Source organism: Rhinoraja longicauda, chromosome 27 (genome assembly GCF_053455715.1).
Source record: "Rhinoraja longicauda isolate Sanriku21f chromosome 27, sRhiLon1.1, whole genome shotgun sequence".
NCBI classification, from domain to species: Eukaryota; Metazoa; Chordata; class Chondrichthyes; order Rajiformes; family Arhynchobatidae; genus Rhinoraja; species Rhinoraja longicauda.
Genome location: NC_135979.1, coordinates 2,677,339 through 2,697,902, shown reverse-complemented (window position 1 = coordinate 2,697,902; position 20,564 = coordinate 2,677,339). Strand labels below are relative to the sequence as shown.

Genomic DNA, 20,564 nt, shown 5'->3' with positions numbered 1-20,564 from the left:
AATCTTATATGTTTCGCTAAGATCTCCTCTCATCCTTCTAAATAGATGGAGTAACTCAGCGGGACAGGAGGCAGAGGCCGATCTGACTCTCCCGACTATCGAGAGATGTAGACGGTGATGAAGAGAGATAAAGAACAATGAATGAAAGATAAGCAAAAACGTAACGCAATGATAAAGGAGACAGCTGTTTATTGACACAAAATGCTGGAATAACTCAGACTTCAGTCTGAAGAAGGAAAATAACTGCAGATGCTGGTACAAATCGAAGGTATTTATTCACAAAATGCTGGAGTAACTCAGCGGGTCAGGCAGCATCTCGGGAGAGAAGGAATGGGTGACGTTTCGGGTCGAGACCCTTCTTCAAGGCAGGAACGGGGTACTGATTGAGAATGATCAGCCATGATCACATTGAATGGCGGTGCGTACAGGCTCGAAGGGCCGAATGGCCTCCTCCTGCACCTATTGTCTATTGTCTATTACCCAGTCTGAAGAAAGGGGTCCCGACCCGAAACGTCACCTATCCATGTTCTCCACAGATGCTGCCTGACCCGCTGAGTTACTCCAGCACTCTGTGTCTCACTGTTTACCAGGCGCTTGTATTGAGGACGCGCCCCGTTGTTGGGAGACGATTGGCGGCGCTGGTCGTGTCTGGGAGGAGCGGAGGGTCCTTGGGTGGAGTTGGCCGCCCTCTGTCACCCAGTCAAGCCCCCCCTCTCCTCCCTGGGTTCGGCCAGGGACCGTGGACAGGCGAGGATCATCTATCATTTGCCATCCAGTGAAGGTGGAGCGCGCCCCGCAACAAGTCATGTCCAAGGCGTGGGGAATGTCCCAGTCACTCCACCACCTGTCCGGCTGCTAGATGCACCTCACACACTGGAGGGACTACCTTGACAGACTGCTAACTCACCCTGCACGCAAACACTCGCCCGTGTCCGTGCCTCCCTCCACTTGCCAAGAGGATTAGGTGACTCGGTGGGTCGCTGCACGATGCTCCAGTCTTGTTAGGTAAGCTCGCAATGGTAGCGTTTGTCTTATAAATTCATTCGCGTGCTCTACAATAATCTATCTCCGTCTGTAATCATCGTCTACGTCCCTCGTTTCCCCCCGACTATAGACACCACAAAGTGCTGGAGTAACTCAGCGGGACAGGCAGCATCTCTGGGGGGAAGGAGTGGGGGAGGTTTCGGGTCAATAACCTTCTTCAGTCTCTCTCTCCCCCCCCCTGACTCTCAGTCTGAAGAAGGGTCTCGACCCGAAACGTCACCCATTCCTTCTCTCCAGAGATGCTGCTGCCTGTCCCGCTGAGTTACTCCAGCATGTTGTGTCTACCTTCAGTTTAAACCGACATCTGTCGATCCTGTCGGGGGTTTGGGGAGAAGGCACGAACGGGGTACTGATTGTGGATGATCAGCCATGATCACATTGAATGGCGGTGCTGGCTCGAAGGGCTGAATGGCCTCCTCCTGCACCTATTGCCTGTTGTCTATTGTCCTTTTGAGGGTCCCGACCCTCAACGTCGCCTCGAGAGCGTTTTATTGGCGTTTGCCCCGAAGTTCTTAGTTGTGTTGTTCAATCTGATGTGTGGGGAGGAACTGGAGGTGCAGGTTTACGCCGGAGATGGATACAGAAATGCAGGAGTGACTCAGCGGGTCGGGCAGCGTCTCTGGAGAGAAGGAACGGGTGACTTTTCGGGTCGAGACCCTTCTTCAGACTCCATTCGCTGTTTGGACGGTCTGACGGTTCCCAGTCCAAAGCAAGTTCCAAACCCGCAGCAGAGTCGCCTGTCCACCCCCTCCACAGATAGACAATAGGTGCAGGAGGAGGCCATTCAGCCCTTCGAGCCAGCACCGCCATTCAATGTGATCATGGCTGATCATTCTCAATCAGTACCCCGTTCCTGCCTTCTCCCCATAACCCCCTGACTCCGCTATCCCTAAGAGCTCTATCTAGCTCTCTCTTGAATGCATTCAGAGAATTGGCCTCCACTGCCTTCTGAGGCAGAGAATTCCACAGATTCACAACTCTCTGACTGAAAAAGTTTTCCCTCATCTCCGTTCTAAATGGCCTACCCCTTATTCTTAAACTGTGGCCCCTTGTTCTGGACTCCCCCAACATTGGGAACATGATTCATGCCTCTAACGTGTCCAACCCCTTAATAATTTTATACGTTTCGATAAGATCTCCTCTGTCGGGACACAGAGTGTTGCCTGGCCCGCTGAGTTCCTCCAACCCTCTGTGTCCCGACTGTCAGCTGTGTGTGGAACTAAACCAACCGCAGGTGAGGTTTCTGCTCAGTGAAGCACAAAGTGCTGGAGGAATTCAGCGCTGCCTCCATATTCTCAGCGATCCGCAGTTCCTCGTGAAACTGCCTGGAAATTAAACTTCAATCTCAAATTGGCCCAAATCCGGAGGACGCTTTTAAAGGAGAGACTGGAGTAAATCAGCGGGTCGGGCAGCATCTCTGGAGATCATGGATAGATAGTAAAGTAAGAATTATAACAGAACAAATATCAGATTGGGAAAAAAAAAGCAGACACAAAATGTAACTCAGCGGGTCGGGCAGCATCTCTGGAGGGAAGCAATGGGAGACATTTCGGGTCAAGACCCTTCTTCAGATTCTTGTAAGTTTTAAGGGGTGTTTTAAGGCTGCTTTTCGCCCCCGTTTCTTTGTAACCGTTTCTCCCTCTAACTTACACCGAGACCGCGTTCAATCGCCATCCCCAGCGTTTAAGAGATTGATCCTGACTTGTACCCAGTCTGAAGAAAGGTCCCGACCAGAAACGTTACCTATCCACGTGTCCGAAGGAACTGCAGATGTTGGTTTACACCGAAGGTAGACACAAAGTGCTGGAGTAACTCAGCAGGTCAGGCGGCATCTCTGGAGAGAAGGAATGGGCGACGTTTCGGGTCGAGACCCTTCTTCAGACTGGGGGTCAGGGGAGAGGGACTGATAGGGATAGAAGGTTGTCGGAGACAGGAAGACTTGTAAATCCACTCCTGCCCTTCACAATTACAGCCCCCACCAGCAAATCGCAGCCTGGAAACTTTACTCCAATTCTACAGGATTATAGACAATAGACAATAGGTGCAGGAGGAGGCCATTCGGCCCTTCGAGCCAGCACCGCCATTCAATGTGATCATGGCTGATCATTCTCAATCAGTACCCCGTTCCTGCCTTCTCCCCATACCCCCTGACTCCGCTATCCTTAAGAGCTCTATCTAGCTCTCTCTTGAATGCATTCAGAGAATTGGCCTCCACTGCCTTCTGAGGCAGAGAATTCCACAGATTCACAACTCTCTGACTGAAAAAGTTTTTCCTCATCTCAGTTCTAAATGGCCTACCCCTTATTCTTAAACTGTGGCCCCTGGTTCTGGACTCCCCCAACATTGGGAACATGTTTCCTGCCTCTAACGTGTCCAATCCCTTAATAACCTTATACGTTTCGATAAGATCTCCTCTCATCCTTCTAAATTCCAGAGTATACAAGCCTAGTCGCTCCAGTCTTTCAACATATGACAGTCCCGCCATTCCGGGAATTAACCTAGTGAACCTACGCTGCACGCCCTCAATAGCAAGAATATCCTTCCTCAAATTTGGAGACCAAAACTGCACACAGTACTCCAGGTGCGGTCTCACTAGGGCCCTGTACAACTGCACACAGTACTCCAGGTGCGGTCTCACTAGGGCCCTGTCTTCTTCAGAGACGCTGCCCGACCCGCTGAGTATTTTGTGTCGATGTTTACATATCAGTTGTGCTGCTGCAAGTGAGAATTTCATTGATCCATTTCAGGAATATTGATTTCTCTAACTTCAAGTGACCATTGCTTTCCCCCTCTCTCCATCCCTCCCCCCCCCCCCCCCCCCCCAGTTTCACCGTTCCCCTGATTGCATGTTACTGATTGTCAACTTCCCCTCAGCCAACAATGATCCAAATGCTTAGAACCCACGTTCCCTTTGATCTCTCGTTTTCACACCTGACCCACCCACAGCTTGCATCTCTGGAGAGAAGGAATGGGTGATGTTTCGGGTCGGGACCCTTCTTCAGTCCCTCTCCCCTGGCTCTCAGTCTGAAGAAGGGTCTCGACCCGAAACGTCGCCCATCCCTTCTCTCCACAGATGCTGCCTGACCCGCTGAGTTACTCCAGCACTCTGTGAAATGTCACCTATCCATGTTCTCCACAGATGCTGCCTGACCCGCTGAGTTACTCCAGCCATTGTTGTGTCTACCTGTTGTAGATTGTCAGTGTGTGTTTCGCGAGTGCAGGGAGGGGGTGTCGATGGAAGCCTCTACCTCTTCCAGCCCGGCCAACAGCAAAGCGGAGGCGCTGGGGGACAAGGAGCGACCCGAGGCGGAGTATATCAGCGCCAAGTGCGTCCTCTTCACCTACCTGAACGGTGACATCAGCGCGCTGGTCGATGAACATTTCACCCGCGCTCTGAGCAACTGTAACCCGGACGCCAAGAGCTCCAGAGGCCGCAGAGGGAGCACTGGGTCTTCAGGTATGGTCTGAACTCAATGCCCGATGTCTTAAGAAGGTTCCCAACCCGAAACATCACCTATTGGAGTCATAACCAGGGGTTCCATCCTGTCTGTGAGGAGTTTGTACCTTCTCCCCGTGACCCGCGTGGGTTTTCTCCGGGTGCCCCGGTTTCCCCCCACACTCCAAAGACGAGCAGGTTTTTGTCGGTTGACACAAAATGCTGGAGTAACTCAAAATGCTGGAGTAACTCAGCGGGTCAGGCAGCATCTCTGGAGAGAAGGAATGGGTAAAGTTTCGGGTGGAGACCCTTCTTCAGACTGAGGACAGGGTTGCAGGTTAGTTAGTTAATTGGCTTGGTGCAAATGTAAATTGTTCCCAGTGTGTATAGGATGGTGTTTGTGTGCAGGGGTCGCTGGTTAGCATGGACTCGGTGGGCCGAAGGGCCTGTTTCCGCGCTGTAACTCCAAACTAAACTAAACTAGACGAGATAAGTCACCAACAATGCTCCAACCATTTCACTGCCGATTTCATGACCATTTCCTCGTGCATTTATTGACACGTTGGTGTGCAATACAACTATTGTGTTTGGTTGCAAGTGGGTGCAAGAAATTTGTTGCAGCACCATGCTTCATCCATAAAAAATAGTAAGACTTGGCCTGGGTGTTTGTTCATTACCAAACGTACTAATCCCGGCCACTGGAATTACTTTCCAATCTTGGCAACAAATGGCCAGTCCATTTTGAAGGGTTGAAGCGAAGAGACTCAAAAAGCTGGAGCAACTCAGCAGGACAGAAACCCCTGACATTCCCTCTCTCTCTCTCCCCCACCCACTCAAGTCGCACCAGCTTCTCGGTTTCACCCAACAACCAGCTAACAGTGGCCTGTTTCGTTTATCATCATTACTTTTTCGCATATCTTTTGTTCGTTGTTCTTTATCTCTCTACATCATCAACTATATCTCACATTTCCCTTATCCCTAACCAGGCTGAGGAAGGGTCTCGACCCGAAAAATCACCCATTCCTTCTCTCCAGAGATGCTGCCCGTCCCGCTGAGTTACTCCAGCTTTTTGTGTCCATCTTCGGTTTAAACCAGCATCTGCAGTTCCTTCCTACACAAGGGTTGAAGTGAACTAAACCTCCTCACAGCAAACACATTAAACCATTAAGTATATAGACAGGCAAGTGGAGAACAGAGGACAGGTGTAGTTGGGATATAGATTCACTGAACACCAGGTTAAAACAAGATATCTGCAAAGTGAAGCTCAAAAAGATAGAGAGAGGGAGGGAGAACGGGAAGACAAATCAATCTGAAACTCTCCAACTTCAATTGTAAACAGAAGCCGTGACCGTAGAGTCACAGAGTCGGAGAATGATAGAGTGATTCAGCGTGGAAACAGGTCCTTCGGCCCAACTTGCCCAAACTGATCAATATGCCCCATCTACACTGTGTAGGAAGGAACTGCAGATGCTGGTTTAGACGCTGGATAGACTCACAATGCTGGAGTAACTCAGCATCTCCGGAGTACGGTTTGAAGAAGGGTCTCGACCCGAACCGTCACCTGCATCTTTTCTCCAGAGATGCTGCCTGACCCACAGAGTTACTCCAGCATTTGTGTCTATCTTCGGTCACTTCTACGCTAGTCCCACCTGCCTGCGTTTGGCCAATATCCCTCTAAACTTGTCCTATCCATGTACCTGTCTGAATGTTTCTTAAACATTGTGATAGTACCAAGGGTTCTTTTATCTCCAGAGATGCTGCCTGACGCGTTGAGTTACTCCAGCATTTTGTGTCAATCTTCAGTATCAACCAGCATCTGCAGTTCCTTCCTACACATTTTGCCTGCCTTCTCTCTACCCTACAAGGCCATTCGGCCCACCTGCCCTGAGCTGCCCCAGTTTTGTGATCTTCTGCATTGAGAGGGAAATAAATAGATCAGCCATGACTGAATGGAGGAGCAGCTTCGATGGGCCGAATGGACTAAGTTTTCTCGTAGGTCCTATGATTTTATGGTTCTCCCACCTGTAACCTGTTCTGAAGATAGACACAAAGTGCTGGAGTAACTCAGCGGGTCAGGCAGCGTCTCTGGAGAGAAGGAATGGGTGACGTTTCGGGTCGAGACCCTTCTTCAGACCTATTCTGTCTCATTTGTTATCGACTCACCCCCCTCCACCAGATTCTTCCCCTGACCTGACCTACCCTAAATAGGGACATTTTACTGTGGCTAATTAACCTAATAACGCCAATAGGATGTTGGAGGAAACTGGAGTATCTATCAACCTCCCATGTTTCAAAGAATACACTGCAATTTGTACAATACGGCACGGTGGCGCAGCGATAGAGTTGCTGCCTTACGGCACTTACAGCACCAGAGACCCAGGTTCCATCCTGACTACGGGCGCTGTCTGTACAGAGTTTGTACGTTCACCCCGTGACCTGCGTGGGTTTTCTCTGAGATCTTCGGTTTCCTCCCACACTCCAAAGATGTACAGGTTTGTAGGTTAATTGGCTTGGTGTAAAATGTAAAAAATTGTCCCTAGTGTGTGTAGGATAGTGTTAATGTGCGGGGATCGCTGGGCGGCACGGACACGGTGGGCCGAGCGGCCTGTTTCCGCGATGTATCTCTAAACAAAATCTCTTTATGCTCAATGTTCTAGTAACACAGGTAACATAGAAACATAGAAAATAGGTACAGGAGTGGGCCATTCGGCCCTTCGAGCCAGCACTGCCATTCAATATGATCACGGCTGATCATCCAGAATCTGTACCCAGTTCCTGTTTCTCTCCATATCCCTTGATTCCATTAGCCCTAAGAGCCACATCTAACTCTCTCTTGAATACATCCACTGAACTGGCTTCCACTGCCCAAAGGGGGTGTATGGTGTGCATGTCTTCCATCAGGCAGGGCATTCAATATAAGAAAAGGACACAAAGTGCTGGAGTAACACAACGGACTGAATCAGTCGGGTGCAGACCTGAAACGTCACCTATCCATGTACTCCAGAGATGCTGCCTGACCCACTGAGTTACTCCAGCACTCCGTGTCCTTTGTGTCTTAACCAGCATCTGCTGTTTCTATATTGAATATAGAGTCCATGAATTAGTTACTCTGGACTTTAGACATACAGCACGGAAACAGGCCCTTCGGCGCACTGAGTCCGCGCCGACCAGCGATCCCCGTACACAAACGCTATCCTACACACGAGGGACTATTTACAATTTTACCAAAGCCAACTAACCTACGGAACTATATGTGTTTGGAGTGTGGGAGGGAACCAGAGCACCCTGAGAAAACCCACGCGAGTCACGGGGAGAATGTACAAACTCCATACAGACAGCACCCGTAGTCAGGATCGAACCTGGATCTCCGGCCTATGAGGCAGCAACTCTGCCACTGTGCCACCGTGCCGCCCATCGCACCTACGATGTGGAGTCTGGGTGGTGTTACAAACGTTAGGAGAATGGGATTAGAGTAGTTGGGAGATAGCCAGACAGCAAAGACTCGATGGGCTGAAGGGCCACAGTCGAAGAATAAAGGGGAGGCCATTTTAAAACTGAGGTGAGAAGAAACTTTCTCACCCAGAGAGTTGTGACTTTGTGGATTTCTCTGCCACAGAAGGCAGTGGAGGCCAAATCACTGGATGAATTTAAAAGAGAGTTAGATAGAGCTCTCGGGGCTAGCGGAATCAAGGGATAAGGGGAGAAGGCAAGCACGGGTTACTGATTGTGGACGATCAGCCATGATCACAATGAATGGCGGTGCTGTGTCGAAGGGCTGAATGGCCTCCTCCTGCACCTATTTTCTATACTATATTTCTCTGTAATTCCTTATTTTCCCTGCTGGAGTTGCCAGGGTGTGTTCTGATATGGAAAGGGAAGGAAATGGAAAATTAAGCCATGTTGTTAAAGTCGTTACAGCAATTTGCTTGTTGTACTATATGTAATTTCTTTTACCCTGTATCTGTACACTGTGGACGGCTCGATTGTAATCATGTATAGTCTTTCCACTGACAGGATAGCAGGCAACAAAAATGCTTTTCACTGCACATCCATAAACGTAACAATAAACTACACTAAACCTTCCTTGAGATAAAGACTGTGCAGGGTGTTCGTAGGCTATAACAATATCCGTTTCTACTTTGTTTCAATGGCAAAAATGTGGATTCAAGTCATAGAGTCATACAGCGTGGAAACAGGCCCTTCGGCCCAACTTGCCCACACCGACCAACATGTCCCATCTACCCTAGTTCCACCTGCCTGCATTTGGTCTATATCCCTCTAAACCTGTCCTAGTCATGTACCTGTCTAAATGTTTCTTAAAAGTTGCAATAGTCTGCCTCAACTACCTCCTCCGACAGCTCGTTCAATACATCCACCGCCCTCTGTATGAAAAAGCTACCCCCCAGGTTCTTATTATCTCTTTCCCCCCTCACCTTAAACATATGTCCTCTGGTTCTCCAATCCCCTACTCTGGGCAAGAGACCCTAGTTAATGATTAGTACAGGTGTCAGGGGTTTATGGGGAGAAGGCAGCGGAATGGGGGTTTAGAGGGAGAGATAGATCAGCCATGATTGAATGGCGGAATAGATTTGATGGGCCAAATGGCCTAAGTCTGCTCCTAGAACTTATGAACTTATGAATTCGGTGCGATTACTGGATCTATTCCTCACATGATTTGGTCCATGTGGACATTCAAAAGATAATTTAAATCTGGTGTTTCCAAAGATTATGGAGTCCTGGGCAGCACGGTGGCGCAGCGATAGAGTTGCTGCCTCACAGCAACAGAGACTCGGGTTCAATCCTGACCACGGGTGCTGTCTGTACAGAGTTTGTACGTTCTCCCCGTGACCGCGTGGGTTTTCTCCGAGTTCTTCGGCTTCCCTCCACAATCCAAAGACAGGTTTGTAGGTTAATTGGTTTGGTGTAAATGTAAAAAAAATTGTTCCCCGTGTGTGTAGGATGGTGTTAGTGTGCGGGGATCGCTGGTCGGTGCAGACTCGGTGGGCCGAAGGGCCTGTTTCCGCGCTGTATCTCCAAACTAAACTAAAAAGAAGGGTTTCTCCACAGATGCTGCCTGTCCTGCTGAGTTACTCCAGTATTTTGTGTCTATCCTTGGTTTAAACCAACATCTTTCAGTTCAGTTTATTGTCACGTGTACCGAGGTACAGTGAAAAGCTTTTTGGTGCGTGCTAAACAGTCAACAGAAAGACAATGCATGATTACAATCGATCCATTTGCAGTGTACAGATACATGATATGGGAATAACGTTTAGTGCGAGGTAAAGCCAGCAAAGTCCGGTCAAGGATAGTCCGAGGGTCACCAATGAGGTAGATAGTAGTTCAGCACTGCTCTCTGGTTGTGGTAGGATGGTTCAGTTGCCTGATAACAGCTGGGGAAGAAACCCTAAGTCTTTATCTTCTTAACTTAAACTAAACCTGGATTAATGCTTGCAGGAAAAAAAAAAAGCATTCTTAAAGTCGATGGTGTGGTTTCCTGTGTGAAATGTGCTGTGTAGGAAAAGGCAGCCTTCGATCCGTGGTCTCGGTAACACCAGCCTGTTGTCTGAGGGGCAATTAATCTAGAGCCAAAAATGGAGCAGGGCTGATTTTATTGAGACACACTATTTTAAAATTAGAACCGGTCACGCTCACAGAAAGGGGGTGACGAAACGGAGTGGTTATGTCAGTGGAATAACCAGAGGTGTCACGGGCTGACCGAGCCTCCTAGCATTCTGAAATGCCTGCCCCTCTGCCCAGTGCAGCCCCTTAGATGAGCTATCTAGGGGCGGCACAGTGGCGCAGTGGTAGAGTTCGTCGATTCAGACCCTTCCAGTCTGAAGAAGCAGGGTCTCGACCAAAAAGGCGTCACCCTTCCCTTCTCCCCAGAGATGCTGCCCGTCCCGCTGAGTTACTCCATGTCCATCTTCAGAGTTAGTTGATTAGTTGATTGGTACGGGTGTCAGGGGTTATGGGGAGAAGGCTGGAGCATGGGGTTAGGAGGGAGGGATAAATCAGCCATGGTTGAATGGCAGAGTAGACTTGATGGGCCGAATGGCCTAATTCTGCTCCTATCACTTATGAACTTGCTGGGCCAAGTCTTACAATTTTTACCAAAGCCAATTAACCTACAAATCGAAGATGGACACAAAATGCTGGAGTAACTCAGCGGGACAGGCAACATCTCTGGAGAGAAGGAATGGGTGACGTTTTGGGTCGAGACCCTTCTTCAGAGTGTGACTCAGGGCGTTCTCCCCCACTGTGATTCTATGTCTCCCTCTCCCCTGACTCTCAGTCTGAAGAAGGGTCTCGACCCGAAACGTCACCCATTCCTTCTCCCCAGAGATGCTGCCTGTCCCGCTGAGTTACTCCGGCATTTTGTGTCTATCTTCGCTGTCAACCAGCATCTGTAGTTCCCTCCTGTACATTTAACCTACAAACCTGTGCGTCTTTGGAGTTCGTGAGCAACCGGGGCACCTGGAGAAAACCCACGCAGGTCACAGGGAGAACGTACAAACTCCGTACAGACAGCACCCGTAGTCACGATCGAACCCGGGTCTCTGGCGCTGTGAGGCAGCAAATCTACCGCTGCGCCACCATTAGTTAATGGTGAGAAATATTTAGTCATCAGATTTGATCTATTAACAACCCTAATGAGGTAGTTAGATCCAATTGTATACACCGCTAAATATAACATATGTTTCCAGAAATGATTTTACCTTGAACTTTGGTTGACCTTGTAGTGGCTGCTGAATACTAACTAATAATAGAATCTTTGGTCACTAGGTCTATTTTAGTCATAAACCGGTTAACACATTTAGTGTTTTACATTCCAAAGGTTATTGCGTCCTAATAATACAGCATGAGGAAAGGCACGGAGTGTCGGAGTAACTCAGCGGTCAGGCAGCATCTCTGGAGAACATGGATAGGTGACGTTTCACAGAGTGCTGGAGTAACTCAGCGGGTCAGGCAGCATCTCTGGAGAACATGGATAGGTGACGTTTCGAAATGTGCAAACTCCACACAGGCAGCAGGACAGTAACTCAGCGGGACAGGCAGCATCTCTAGAGAAAAGGAATCTTTTCTCTAGAGATGCTGCCTGTCCCACTGAGTTACTCCAGCTTTTTATGTCAAATCTCGGCTTGATTGTAATCATGTGTCAGAAGGAACTGCAGATGCTGGTGTAAACCGAAGATAGACACCAAATGCTGGAGTAACTCAGCGGGACAGGCAGCGTCTCTGGAGAGAAGGAATCATGTGCAGTCTTTTTGACCGGATAGCGCACAAGCAAAAGCTGTTCACTGTACCTCAGTAAACATGACAATGGTAATCTCGAGTCAGAGAGTGCCTGCGTTTGGTCCATGTCCCTCCAAACCTGTCCTATCCATGTACCTGTCTAACTGTTTCTTAAACATTGGGACAGTCTCAGCCTCAACTATCTCTGTTCCATACACCCACCACCCTTTGTGTAAAAAAGTTACCTCTCAGATTCCTAGTATATCTTTTCCCCCCTCACCGTAAACCTATGTCCTCTGGTTCATGATTCCCCTACTCTGGGCAAGAGACTCTGTGCATCTACCCGATCTATTCCTCTCATGATTTTATAAGATCGCCCCCTCATCCTCCTGCGCTCCAAGGAATAGAGACCCAGCCTGCTCAACCTCTCCCTACAGCTCACACCCTCTAGTCCTGGCAACACCCTTGTAAGTCTTTGTACGCTTTCCAGCTTGACATCTAAACGAAGATGGACACAAAATGCTGGAGTAACTCAGTGGGACAGGCAGCATCTCTGGAGAGGAGTAATGGGTGACGTTTCGGGTCGAGACCCTTCTTCCGACTGAGATTCAGGGGAAAGGGAAACGAGAAATACAGACAGTGATGTGGAGAGAAATGGAACAAATGAATGAAAGACTTGCAAAAAAGTAACGATGATAAAGGAAACAGGCCATTGTTAGCTGTTTATTGACACAAAGTGCTGGAATAACTCAGACTTCAGGCAGCATCTCTGGAGAAAAGGAGTGGGTCGAGACCCTATTTCAAAAGAAGTCAGGGGAGAGGGGGAAACGATGGGTATAGATGGCGATACAGAGAAAGATAGAACACATGAATGAAGAAAGCTGACATTCCAAGCTTACCTAATAAGACTCGAGCATAGTCCAGAAGGTCTCGACCCGAAACGTCACCCATTCCTTCTCTCCAGAGATGCTGCCTGTCCCGCTGAATGGCTTCCTCCTGCACCTATTGTCTAGACCAAGATCAACCCGAAACATCACCCATTCCTTCTCTCCAGAGATGCTGCCTGTCCCGCTGAGTTACTCCAGCATTTTGTGTCTGTTTTCGGTTTAAACCAGCACCTGCAGTTCCTTCCTAAACTAAACTGGTTTCTGTTTCTCCTCAGAAGGTTCTCTGAATGAGCGGAGTTTCCCTGCATCGTTCTGGGACAGCGATTACCAGGTGCCCTCCACCACGTGTACAGCGAGCGGCAGCTGCATCGGGAGCCCACACTCCGAGCTGCATCTCTCCTCGATGGACCCCTACCCAGCCGCCCTGCACCCTCACCTGGCACAACCTCCAGACCACTGGCACTACCCACTGGCTGGGCCGCCCTGCCCGCAGAGCCCAGCGTTCCACCCGGCCAGGACTATACACGAACTCTACCCCGTCGGTCCCAACCTGGACCCTCGCTACGGCTCTCTGCTCGTGCCCACACTCCGCGCCAACAGACTGCAGCCCGCCATCAGCGCCCAGGAGCCCGGCTCACCATGGTCTGGGGTCTTCCCCACCGCTGAAGTCACGCAGACTTTAAACTTAAACGTGGACGCAGGTAACGCAACTTCATTACATTAAACTAATTTAGTTCAGTTTAGTTTAGTTTAGTTTAGAGATACAGCACAGAAACAGCCCACCAGGTCCGCGCCGACCAGCGATCCCCGAACATTAACACTATCCTACACACACGGGACACTTTACAATTTTGCCAAAGCCAATTCACCTGCAAACCTGCACGTCTTTGGAGTGTGGGAGATTTAGATTTTTTTAGATTTAGAGATACAGCGCGGAAACAGGCCCTTCGGCCCACCCAGCGATCCCTGCACATTAACACTACCCTATACACACTAGGGACAATTTTTACATTTACCCAGTCAATTAACCTACAAACCTGTACGTATTTGGAGTGTGGGAGGAAACCGAAGATCTCGGAGAAAAGCCACGCAGGTCACGGGGAGAACGTACAAACTCCGTACAGACAGCGCCCGTAGTCGGGATCGAACCCGGGTCTCCGGCGCTGCATTCGCTGTAAGGCGGCAACTCTACCGCTGCGCCACCGCGCCGCACCAATTTAATTAATCTGCTTTGTCCAGCCTTTGCTACCAGATATTCTGTCTATTTCCAGTATTAAAGCCGCTAAACACTAATTACTGGCTTTACCTTGCACTAAACGTTATTCCCTTATCATGTATCTGTACACTGTGGACGGCTCGATTGTAATCATGTGTTGTCTTTCCGCTGACTGGTTAGCACGCAACAAAAGCTTTTCACTGTACCTCGATACACGTGACAATAAACTAAACTGAAACTGAAACTAAACCTTTTATGAAGTGCAGTTGCATCGGTACTTTTCTCTGAAGGTCCCAATGCCACACACACTACACCAGGTGTGGGCAAATCAATGACAGACACAAAATGCTGGAGTTACACAGCGGGACAGGCAGCATCTCTGGGGAGAAGGAATGGGTGACGTTTCAGGTCAAGACCCTTCCTGTGGTCAAATCAATGCCTTGTTTAACTAGATTTCTCCATCCAATCCTCTTAACAATAGACAATAACATTCTGCTGGCTCTACCAATTGTTTGCTTGTACTTGGACTCAGACACAAGATCCCTCTGCAGCTTGGAGTTGACCGAGCTGTACGGCACGGAAACCGGCCATTCGGCCCATCTTGTCCATGCCGAACATGTTTTAGCATATTTGGCTTATCCCATTAGTCTGCATTTGGCCCATGGCACACTGAACGTACAAGTTTGGAGTTTAATTGGATTCGGTAACATTGGAAATTGTCCCTAGTGCATAGGATAGCGCTGGTGGGTGCGGACTCGGTGGGCCGAAGGGCCTGTTTCCGCGCTGCATCTCTAAAGCAAAGGAAGTAGCCGTGGCAGCCACTGTGACAGCACTTGAAAGATACAGGGATAGGAATAGTTTAGTGGGATATGGGCTAAACGCCGGCAAATGGGGTACCTTGGTCTACATGGATGAGTTGAGCTGAACGGCCTAGTCCCACGTTCTCTGACTCCATGTGATGTCTTCCCAATTCGGGATGATATGGGATGTGGAAGAGAACTTCATAGTTCAGTCTGAAGAAGGGTCTCGACCCGAAACATCACCCATTCCTTCTCTCCAGAGATGCTGCCTGACCCGCTGAGTTACTCCACCATTTTGTGTCTATCTTCATTGTAGATGGGCATGTTCCCCTCGATCTATATATGATACCATACCATACCATACGATAGAACTATATTTATCCCAGGAGGGAAATTAATTTGCCAACAATCATAAAAAACACAAAATATATGAAACATGAAAACATGTAGATTCCATATAGATCTACCAGGTCCTTCTGCAGTTGTACAGGGCCCTAGTGAGACCGCACCTGGAGTACTGTGTACAGTTTTGATCTCCAAATTTGAGGAAGGATATTCTTGCTATTGAGGGCGTGCAGCGTAGGTTTACTAGGTTAATTCCCGGAATGGCGGGACTGTCATATGTTGAAAGACTGGAGCGGCTAGGCTTGTATACACTGGAATTTAGAAGGACGAGAGGGGATCTTATCGAAACATATAAGATTATTAAGGGGTTGGACACGTTAAAGGCAGGAAACATGTTCCCAATGTTGGGGGAGTCCAGAACCAGGGGACACAATTTAAGAATAAGGGGTAGGCCATTTAGAACTGAGATGAGGAAAAGCTTTTTCAGTCAGAGAGTTGTAAATCTGTGGAATTCTCTGCCTCAGAAGGCAGTGGAGGCCAATTTTCTGAATACAATACAATACAATACAATACAATACAATATATCTTTATTGTCATTGTTCAGGGGTACAACGAGATTGGGATTGCGCCTCCCATATGATACAATAATTTAATTAGCTGGCCAGTATTAAGAATGCATTCAAGAGAGAGCTAGATCGAGCTCTTAAGAATAGCGGAGTCAGGGGGTATGGGGAGAAAGCAGGAACGGGGTACTGATTGAGAATGATCAGCCGTGATCACATTGAATGGTGGTGCTGGCTCGAAGGGCCAAATGGCCTCCTCCTGCACCTATTGTCTATTGTCTATCTCTCACCATTTTAGATAACCTGCTTTTAATTTTCTTGCCAGAATGAATTTCACTTTTTCTTTGATGTTATATTTCATTTGCTGTTTTTTTCTTCACTTGTCTGCCCAACTCCCTTCGCCAGCTTAATGCTTTACTCCTGTACCTCTCTGGTCCATCAGAAAATTCGGCGGCCTTTTTGTCTTCACGGTGTCACTGGTATAAATTGTAGGTTGAGCTCTCTGCTCAGATCTGAGCAGCAACCCACTTGTTAATCCTTGCCATCGAAGCCCATTTGTACCTTATCTGTGGCCTGTTCAACGGGCGGCACGGTGACGCAGCGGTAGAGTTGCTGCCTCACAGCGCCAGAGACCCGGGTTTGATTCTGACTATGGGTGCTGTCTGTACGGAGTTTGTACGTTCTCCCCATAACTTGCGTGGGTTTTCTTCCAGGTTCTCCAGTTCCCTCCCGCACTCCAAAGACGTGCGGGTTTGTAGGTTAATTTGCTTCTGTAAATTGCCCCCTAGTGTGTGGGATAGAATTAGTGTACAGGTGATTGCTGGTTGGCATGGACTCAGTGGGCCGAAGGGCCTGCTCCCACACTGTATCTCCAAATTAAACTCAACTGAATCTTATCTTCAATCCAAATCAATCTGTTGCCCCCTACACCGTGAACTTTTTGTTTAGTTTAGTTTAGTTTAGCTTAGAGATACAGCGCAGAAACAGGCCCTTCGGCCCACCGAGTCCGCGCCGACCAGCGATCCCCGCACATTAACACTATCCTATACACACTGGGGACAATGTACACTTATGCCAAGCTAATTAACCTACAAACCTGTACGGCTTTAGAGTGCAGGAGGAAACTCGGTGAAAACCCACCTGGGTGATGGGGAGAACATACAAACTACGTACAGACTTTTCGGGAAGAGTCCCGTCCTGAAATGTCACGTATCCATGCTCTCCAGACCTGCTGTCTGGATTACTCCAGCACCTTGTGGGTTTTTTGTCTGGCTTTAAGCGCTGTTAGAAGCGAAGGGAATCTACTCCACCATTCAATCATGGCTGATCGATCTCTCCCTCTCAGCCCCACTCTCCTGCCTTCTCCCCATAACCCCTGACACCCACACTGATCAAGAATCTGTCAATATCTGCTTTAAAAATGGCCAATGGCACAGCCGTCTGACAAAAAAAAGCACAGACTCACCACCCCCTGATTAAAGTAATTCCCCATCGTCTCCTTTCTAAAGGAACGTCCTTTTATTCTAAGGCTGTGCCCTCTGGTCCTAGACTCTCCCACTAGTGGAAACATCCTCTCAGGGGTTATGGGGAGAAGGCAGGAGAATGTGGTTGAGAGGTAGAGATAGATCAGCCATGATTGAATGGCGGAGTAGACTTGATGGGCCGAATGGTCTAATTCTGCTCCTATAACTTAAGAACCTATGAAAAGAACTCTACATCCACACTATCTAGGCCTTTCACTGTTTGGTACATTTAAATGAGGTTCCCACTCATCCTTCTAAACTCTGGTGAGTGCAGGCCCAGTGCTCATACCTTCTGATTAGGGTCGCCAACTGTCCCGTATTGTCCGGGACAACCCGTATTTTGGGCTAAATTGGTTTGTCCTGCACGGGACCGCCCTTGTCCCGTATTGGGCCCGGGGACCACTGTAGGCCCGGGGGGGGGGGGGGGGGGGGGCTGTAGGCCCAGACACTGTAGGCCCGGACACTGTAGGCACAGAAGGCTGCTGTAGGCCCGGACACTGTAGGCCCGGACACTGTAGGCCCGGGGGCCACTGTAGGCCAGGACACTGTAGGCACGGACACTGTAGGCACGCAGGCCGCTGTAGGCCCAGACACTGTAGGCCCGGGGGCCGCTGTAGGCCCGGACACTGTAGGCCTGGACACTGTAGGCACGGACACTGTAGGCCCGGTGGCCGCTGTAGGCTAACGGAGTGTGTTCGGGGAGCAGGGCCGAGTGTGTTTGCCTAAAGGTGGTAGCGTAGCAACCCGCCTCCCGGCCCGGGCGGTCGCCATTGGTGGAGCGGGAGCACGTGGCCGCTGGCTGGGTGAGGTCACGTGGGGCGCGGGGCGGTGACGTCACCTTGTCCCTTATTTGGAAGTTAGAAAGTTGGCAACCCTAGTTCTGATTTCGGTGGGCAAGTTTGATTGCTGGAATTATCACCTCATAATGGTGGCGATTGGATTGTGTGGTAGTTGTAATTTTTCTTCCTTTTTCCCTTTCTGGTTTTTTTCCACTCTGTCTGCTAGTTGTGTTCTTTATTCCTTTCTCTCTGGTTCTTATGAATTTTCCCACACACACCCACTCACCCCCATCTCTCGTATCGGGTCTTCGGTGAAGCCAGAAGGATGCGTTGTGCTTTTTGGACATGTGTGGTTTAAGTGTTGTGGCTGTAACATTGCATTGTGATCTGGATTACAGCTCGGCACTACTGCGTACCCAGAGGATCGTTCTTCAGCTGAGAGAGGGAGAGAGGGACCCTGGGGAGAAGCGGTCATGTGGATCTGTTTGTACATACGGACTCGGGCTGAGATTGGTTCAAGATCTGAGCGAGGTGATCTCAGAAAGCGAAGCTGTGACAAAGATCGATCGTTGGGATATTCCAAGAGAAGGTTTCTTCAACGTACGGACATCTGTTTATCCTCCCTCTCCGACTGACTCCTGAACCAAGAATAAAGACTCCAACGTTACAAGTTTGCAATTTTCATCTTAATTCAATTCAGAAGATAGACTGGTGTAACTCAGCAGATGGAAGGAATGGGTGACGGGTCGGGTCGGGACACTTCTTCAGACCCGAAACATCCCCCGTTCCTTCTCTCCAGAGACGCTGCCTGTCCCGCTGAGTTACCCCAGCATTTTGTGTCCATCTTCGGTGTCTACAGTTCCTTCCTACTTAATTCAATTCTGCTTTAGTTTGGTCCTTTGTTTTGTTTTTTTTGCTATTTGTTTTCGTGATGTGAAGGATCTCACAGTGATTAAAGAAACTTACACTGGATCTTTTATAAGATTTTATTCTTTGAAGTTTCTGTCATCAATTTCACACCGGCAACCTTTGGAAGCCCGGCATTTGCTCCACAGATGCTGAATTTCGTCCAGCAACTTGTGTTTTTGGGGGATGAGTTTAACGTGGCATAATGGATAATCTGCCGCTGTGCCTCCGTGACACAGTGGGCTTCCCAGTATGACCAATGCAACTTTATAAAATATGCCATATGGATAGGCAGATGGTTGGACAAAGGCCAGAGTTGAAAAGACCAAAGGACTGAAATAAGGATAGAATCGTATGGGTGTTGCACGGTGGCGCAGCGGTAGAGTTGCTGCCTCACAGCGCCAGAGACCCAGGTTCGATCCTGACTACGGGTGCTGCCAGTCCGGAGTTTGTACGTTCTCCCCGTGACCACATGGGTTTTCTCCGGGTGCTCCGGTTTCCTCCCACACTACGGAGACGTGCGGGTTTAAAGGTCAATGTAAATTCTCCCTGGCGCGCCTGATAGAACGAGTGCACATGTGACCGCTGGTCGGCACGGGCCCGGTGGGCCGAAGGGCCTGTTCCGCGCTGCAGATCACTATAAAACTTACAAGCGAAAGCTCTCGGTTTCTAGCTGAGCGACACGGAGATCTACAAAGCCACGCAGGTTATTCCTCAACAATACCCTGAGGCCAGCCAACTTTTAAACAAGTTAACAAGGAAGGAGTACAACAATCATGTCATGCATGGTTCAATCAACTCTGAAGCAAATCCTGCGCTTTCACAGATCGCTTGAATGAAGCTTCAATTTTACCACAGCACGGTGTGATTAAAGCTGATGGATAATGAGCTTTAAGCAGCTTGGCAGAACCATAATGGCATTCCTAGATAACCCTTTCCTCAATTACATTAGTCGAGTGGCGCAGCAAAGCCAATATTGATTGATAAAGAACTGAAGTCGCGGTTTGCCATTTATACTGAACAAAGTTATCAGGCCACAAGGGATAAAAAATGTCCTATTCCAAACTGACAAAGCACTTTTAGCTCCGTCTCCACCTCTTAACAACAATGAAATAAGTTAAAAGAAAGTCAAAGTATGTGATGTGGAAATTTAATTCATGGGATCAGTAAATGACAAATAAAATGTATAAATGATTTACCACAGGGTTAATTTGAGTGAAACTAAATTGAATTTACAATTAACTCGATAAACCACACTAACTGGGCCCAGCGGTAGAGTTGCTGCCTCACAGCGCCAGAGACCCGGTTCCATCCTGACCACGGGTGCTGTCTGTGCGGAGTTTGTACGTTCTCCCCGTGACCGCGTGGGTTTCCTCCGGGTGCTCCGGTTTCCTCCCACGCTCCAAAGTCGTAGGTTGTTTATGGGTTCATCGTTTTCTGTAAATTTCCCCTAGTGTGTGTAGGATAGAACGAGTGTGTGGGCGATCGTTGGTCGATGTGGACCTGCTGGGCCGAATGGCCTGTTTCCACGCTGTAGCTTTTACACCCGTTCACACTAGCTCTCTGTTCCCCCACTTTCCCATCCATCCCTACACACAAAGTCACGAGAGGAATAGATCAGGTAGACACAAAATGCTGGAGTAACTCAGCGGGTCAGGCAGCATCTCAGGAGAGAAGGAACGGGTGGCGTTTCGGGTCGAGACCCTCCTTCAGTCTGAAGAAGGGTCTCGACCCGAAACGTTCGGTCTGAAGAAGGGTCTCGATCCGAAACGTTCAGTCTGAAGAAGGGTCTCGACCCGAAACGTCACCCGTTCCTTCTCTCCTGAGATACT

At 48.9% G+C, this 20,564-nt stretch overlaps 1 protein-coding gene across 1 annotated transcript; it reads left to right on the top strand.

Moving 5' to 3' along the window:
* The first annotated feature begins 769 nt into the window (after positions 1-769).
* vgll2b (vestigial-like family member 2b) lies at positions 770-18,752 on the top strand. The gene is made up of 4 exons (XM_078423240.1): positions 770-1,005; positions 4,238-4,501; positions 12,876-13,301; positions 18,225-18,752. The coding sequence occupies exons 2-4, from the start codon at positions 4,279-4,281 to the stop codon at positions 18,263-18,265; spliced, it is 690 nt and encodes a 229-aa protein (XP_078279366.1). The 5' UTR covers positions 770-1,005; positions 4,238-4,278; the 3' UTR covers positions 18,266-18,752.
* The last annotated feature ends 1,812 nt before the right edge of the window (positions 18,753-20,564 follow it).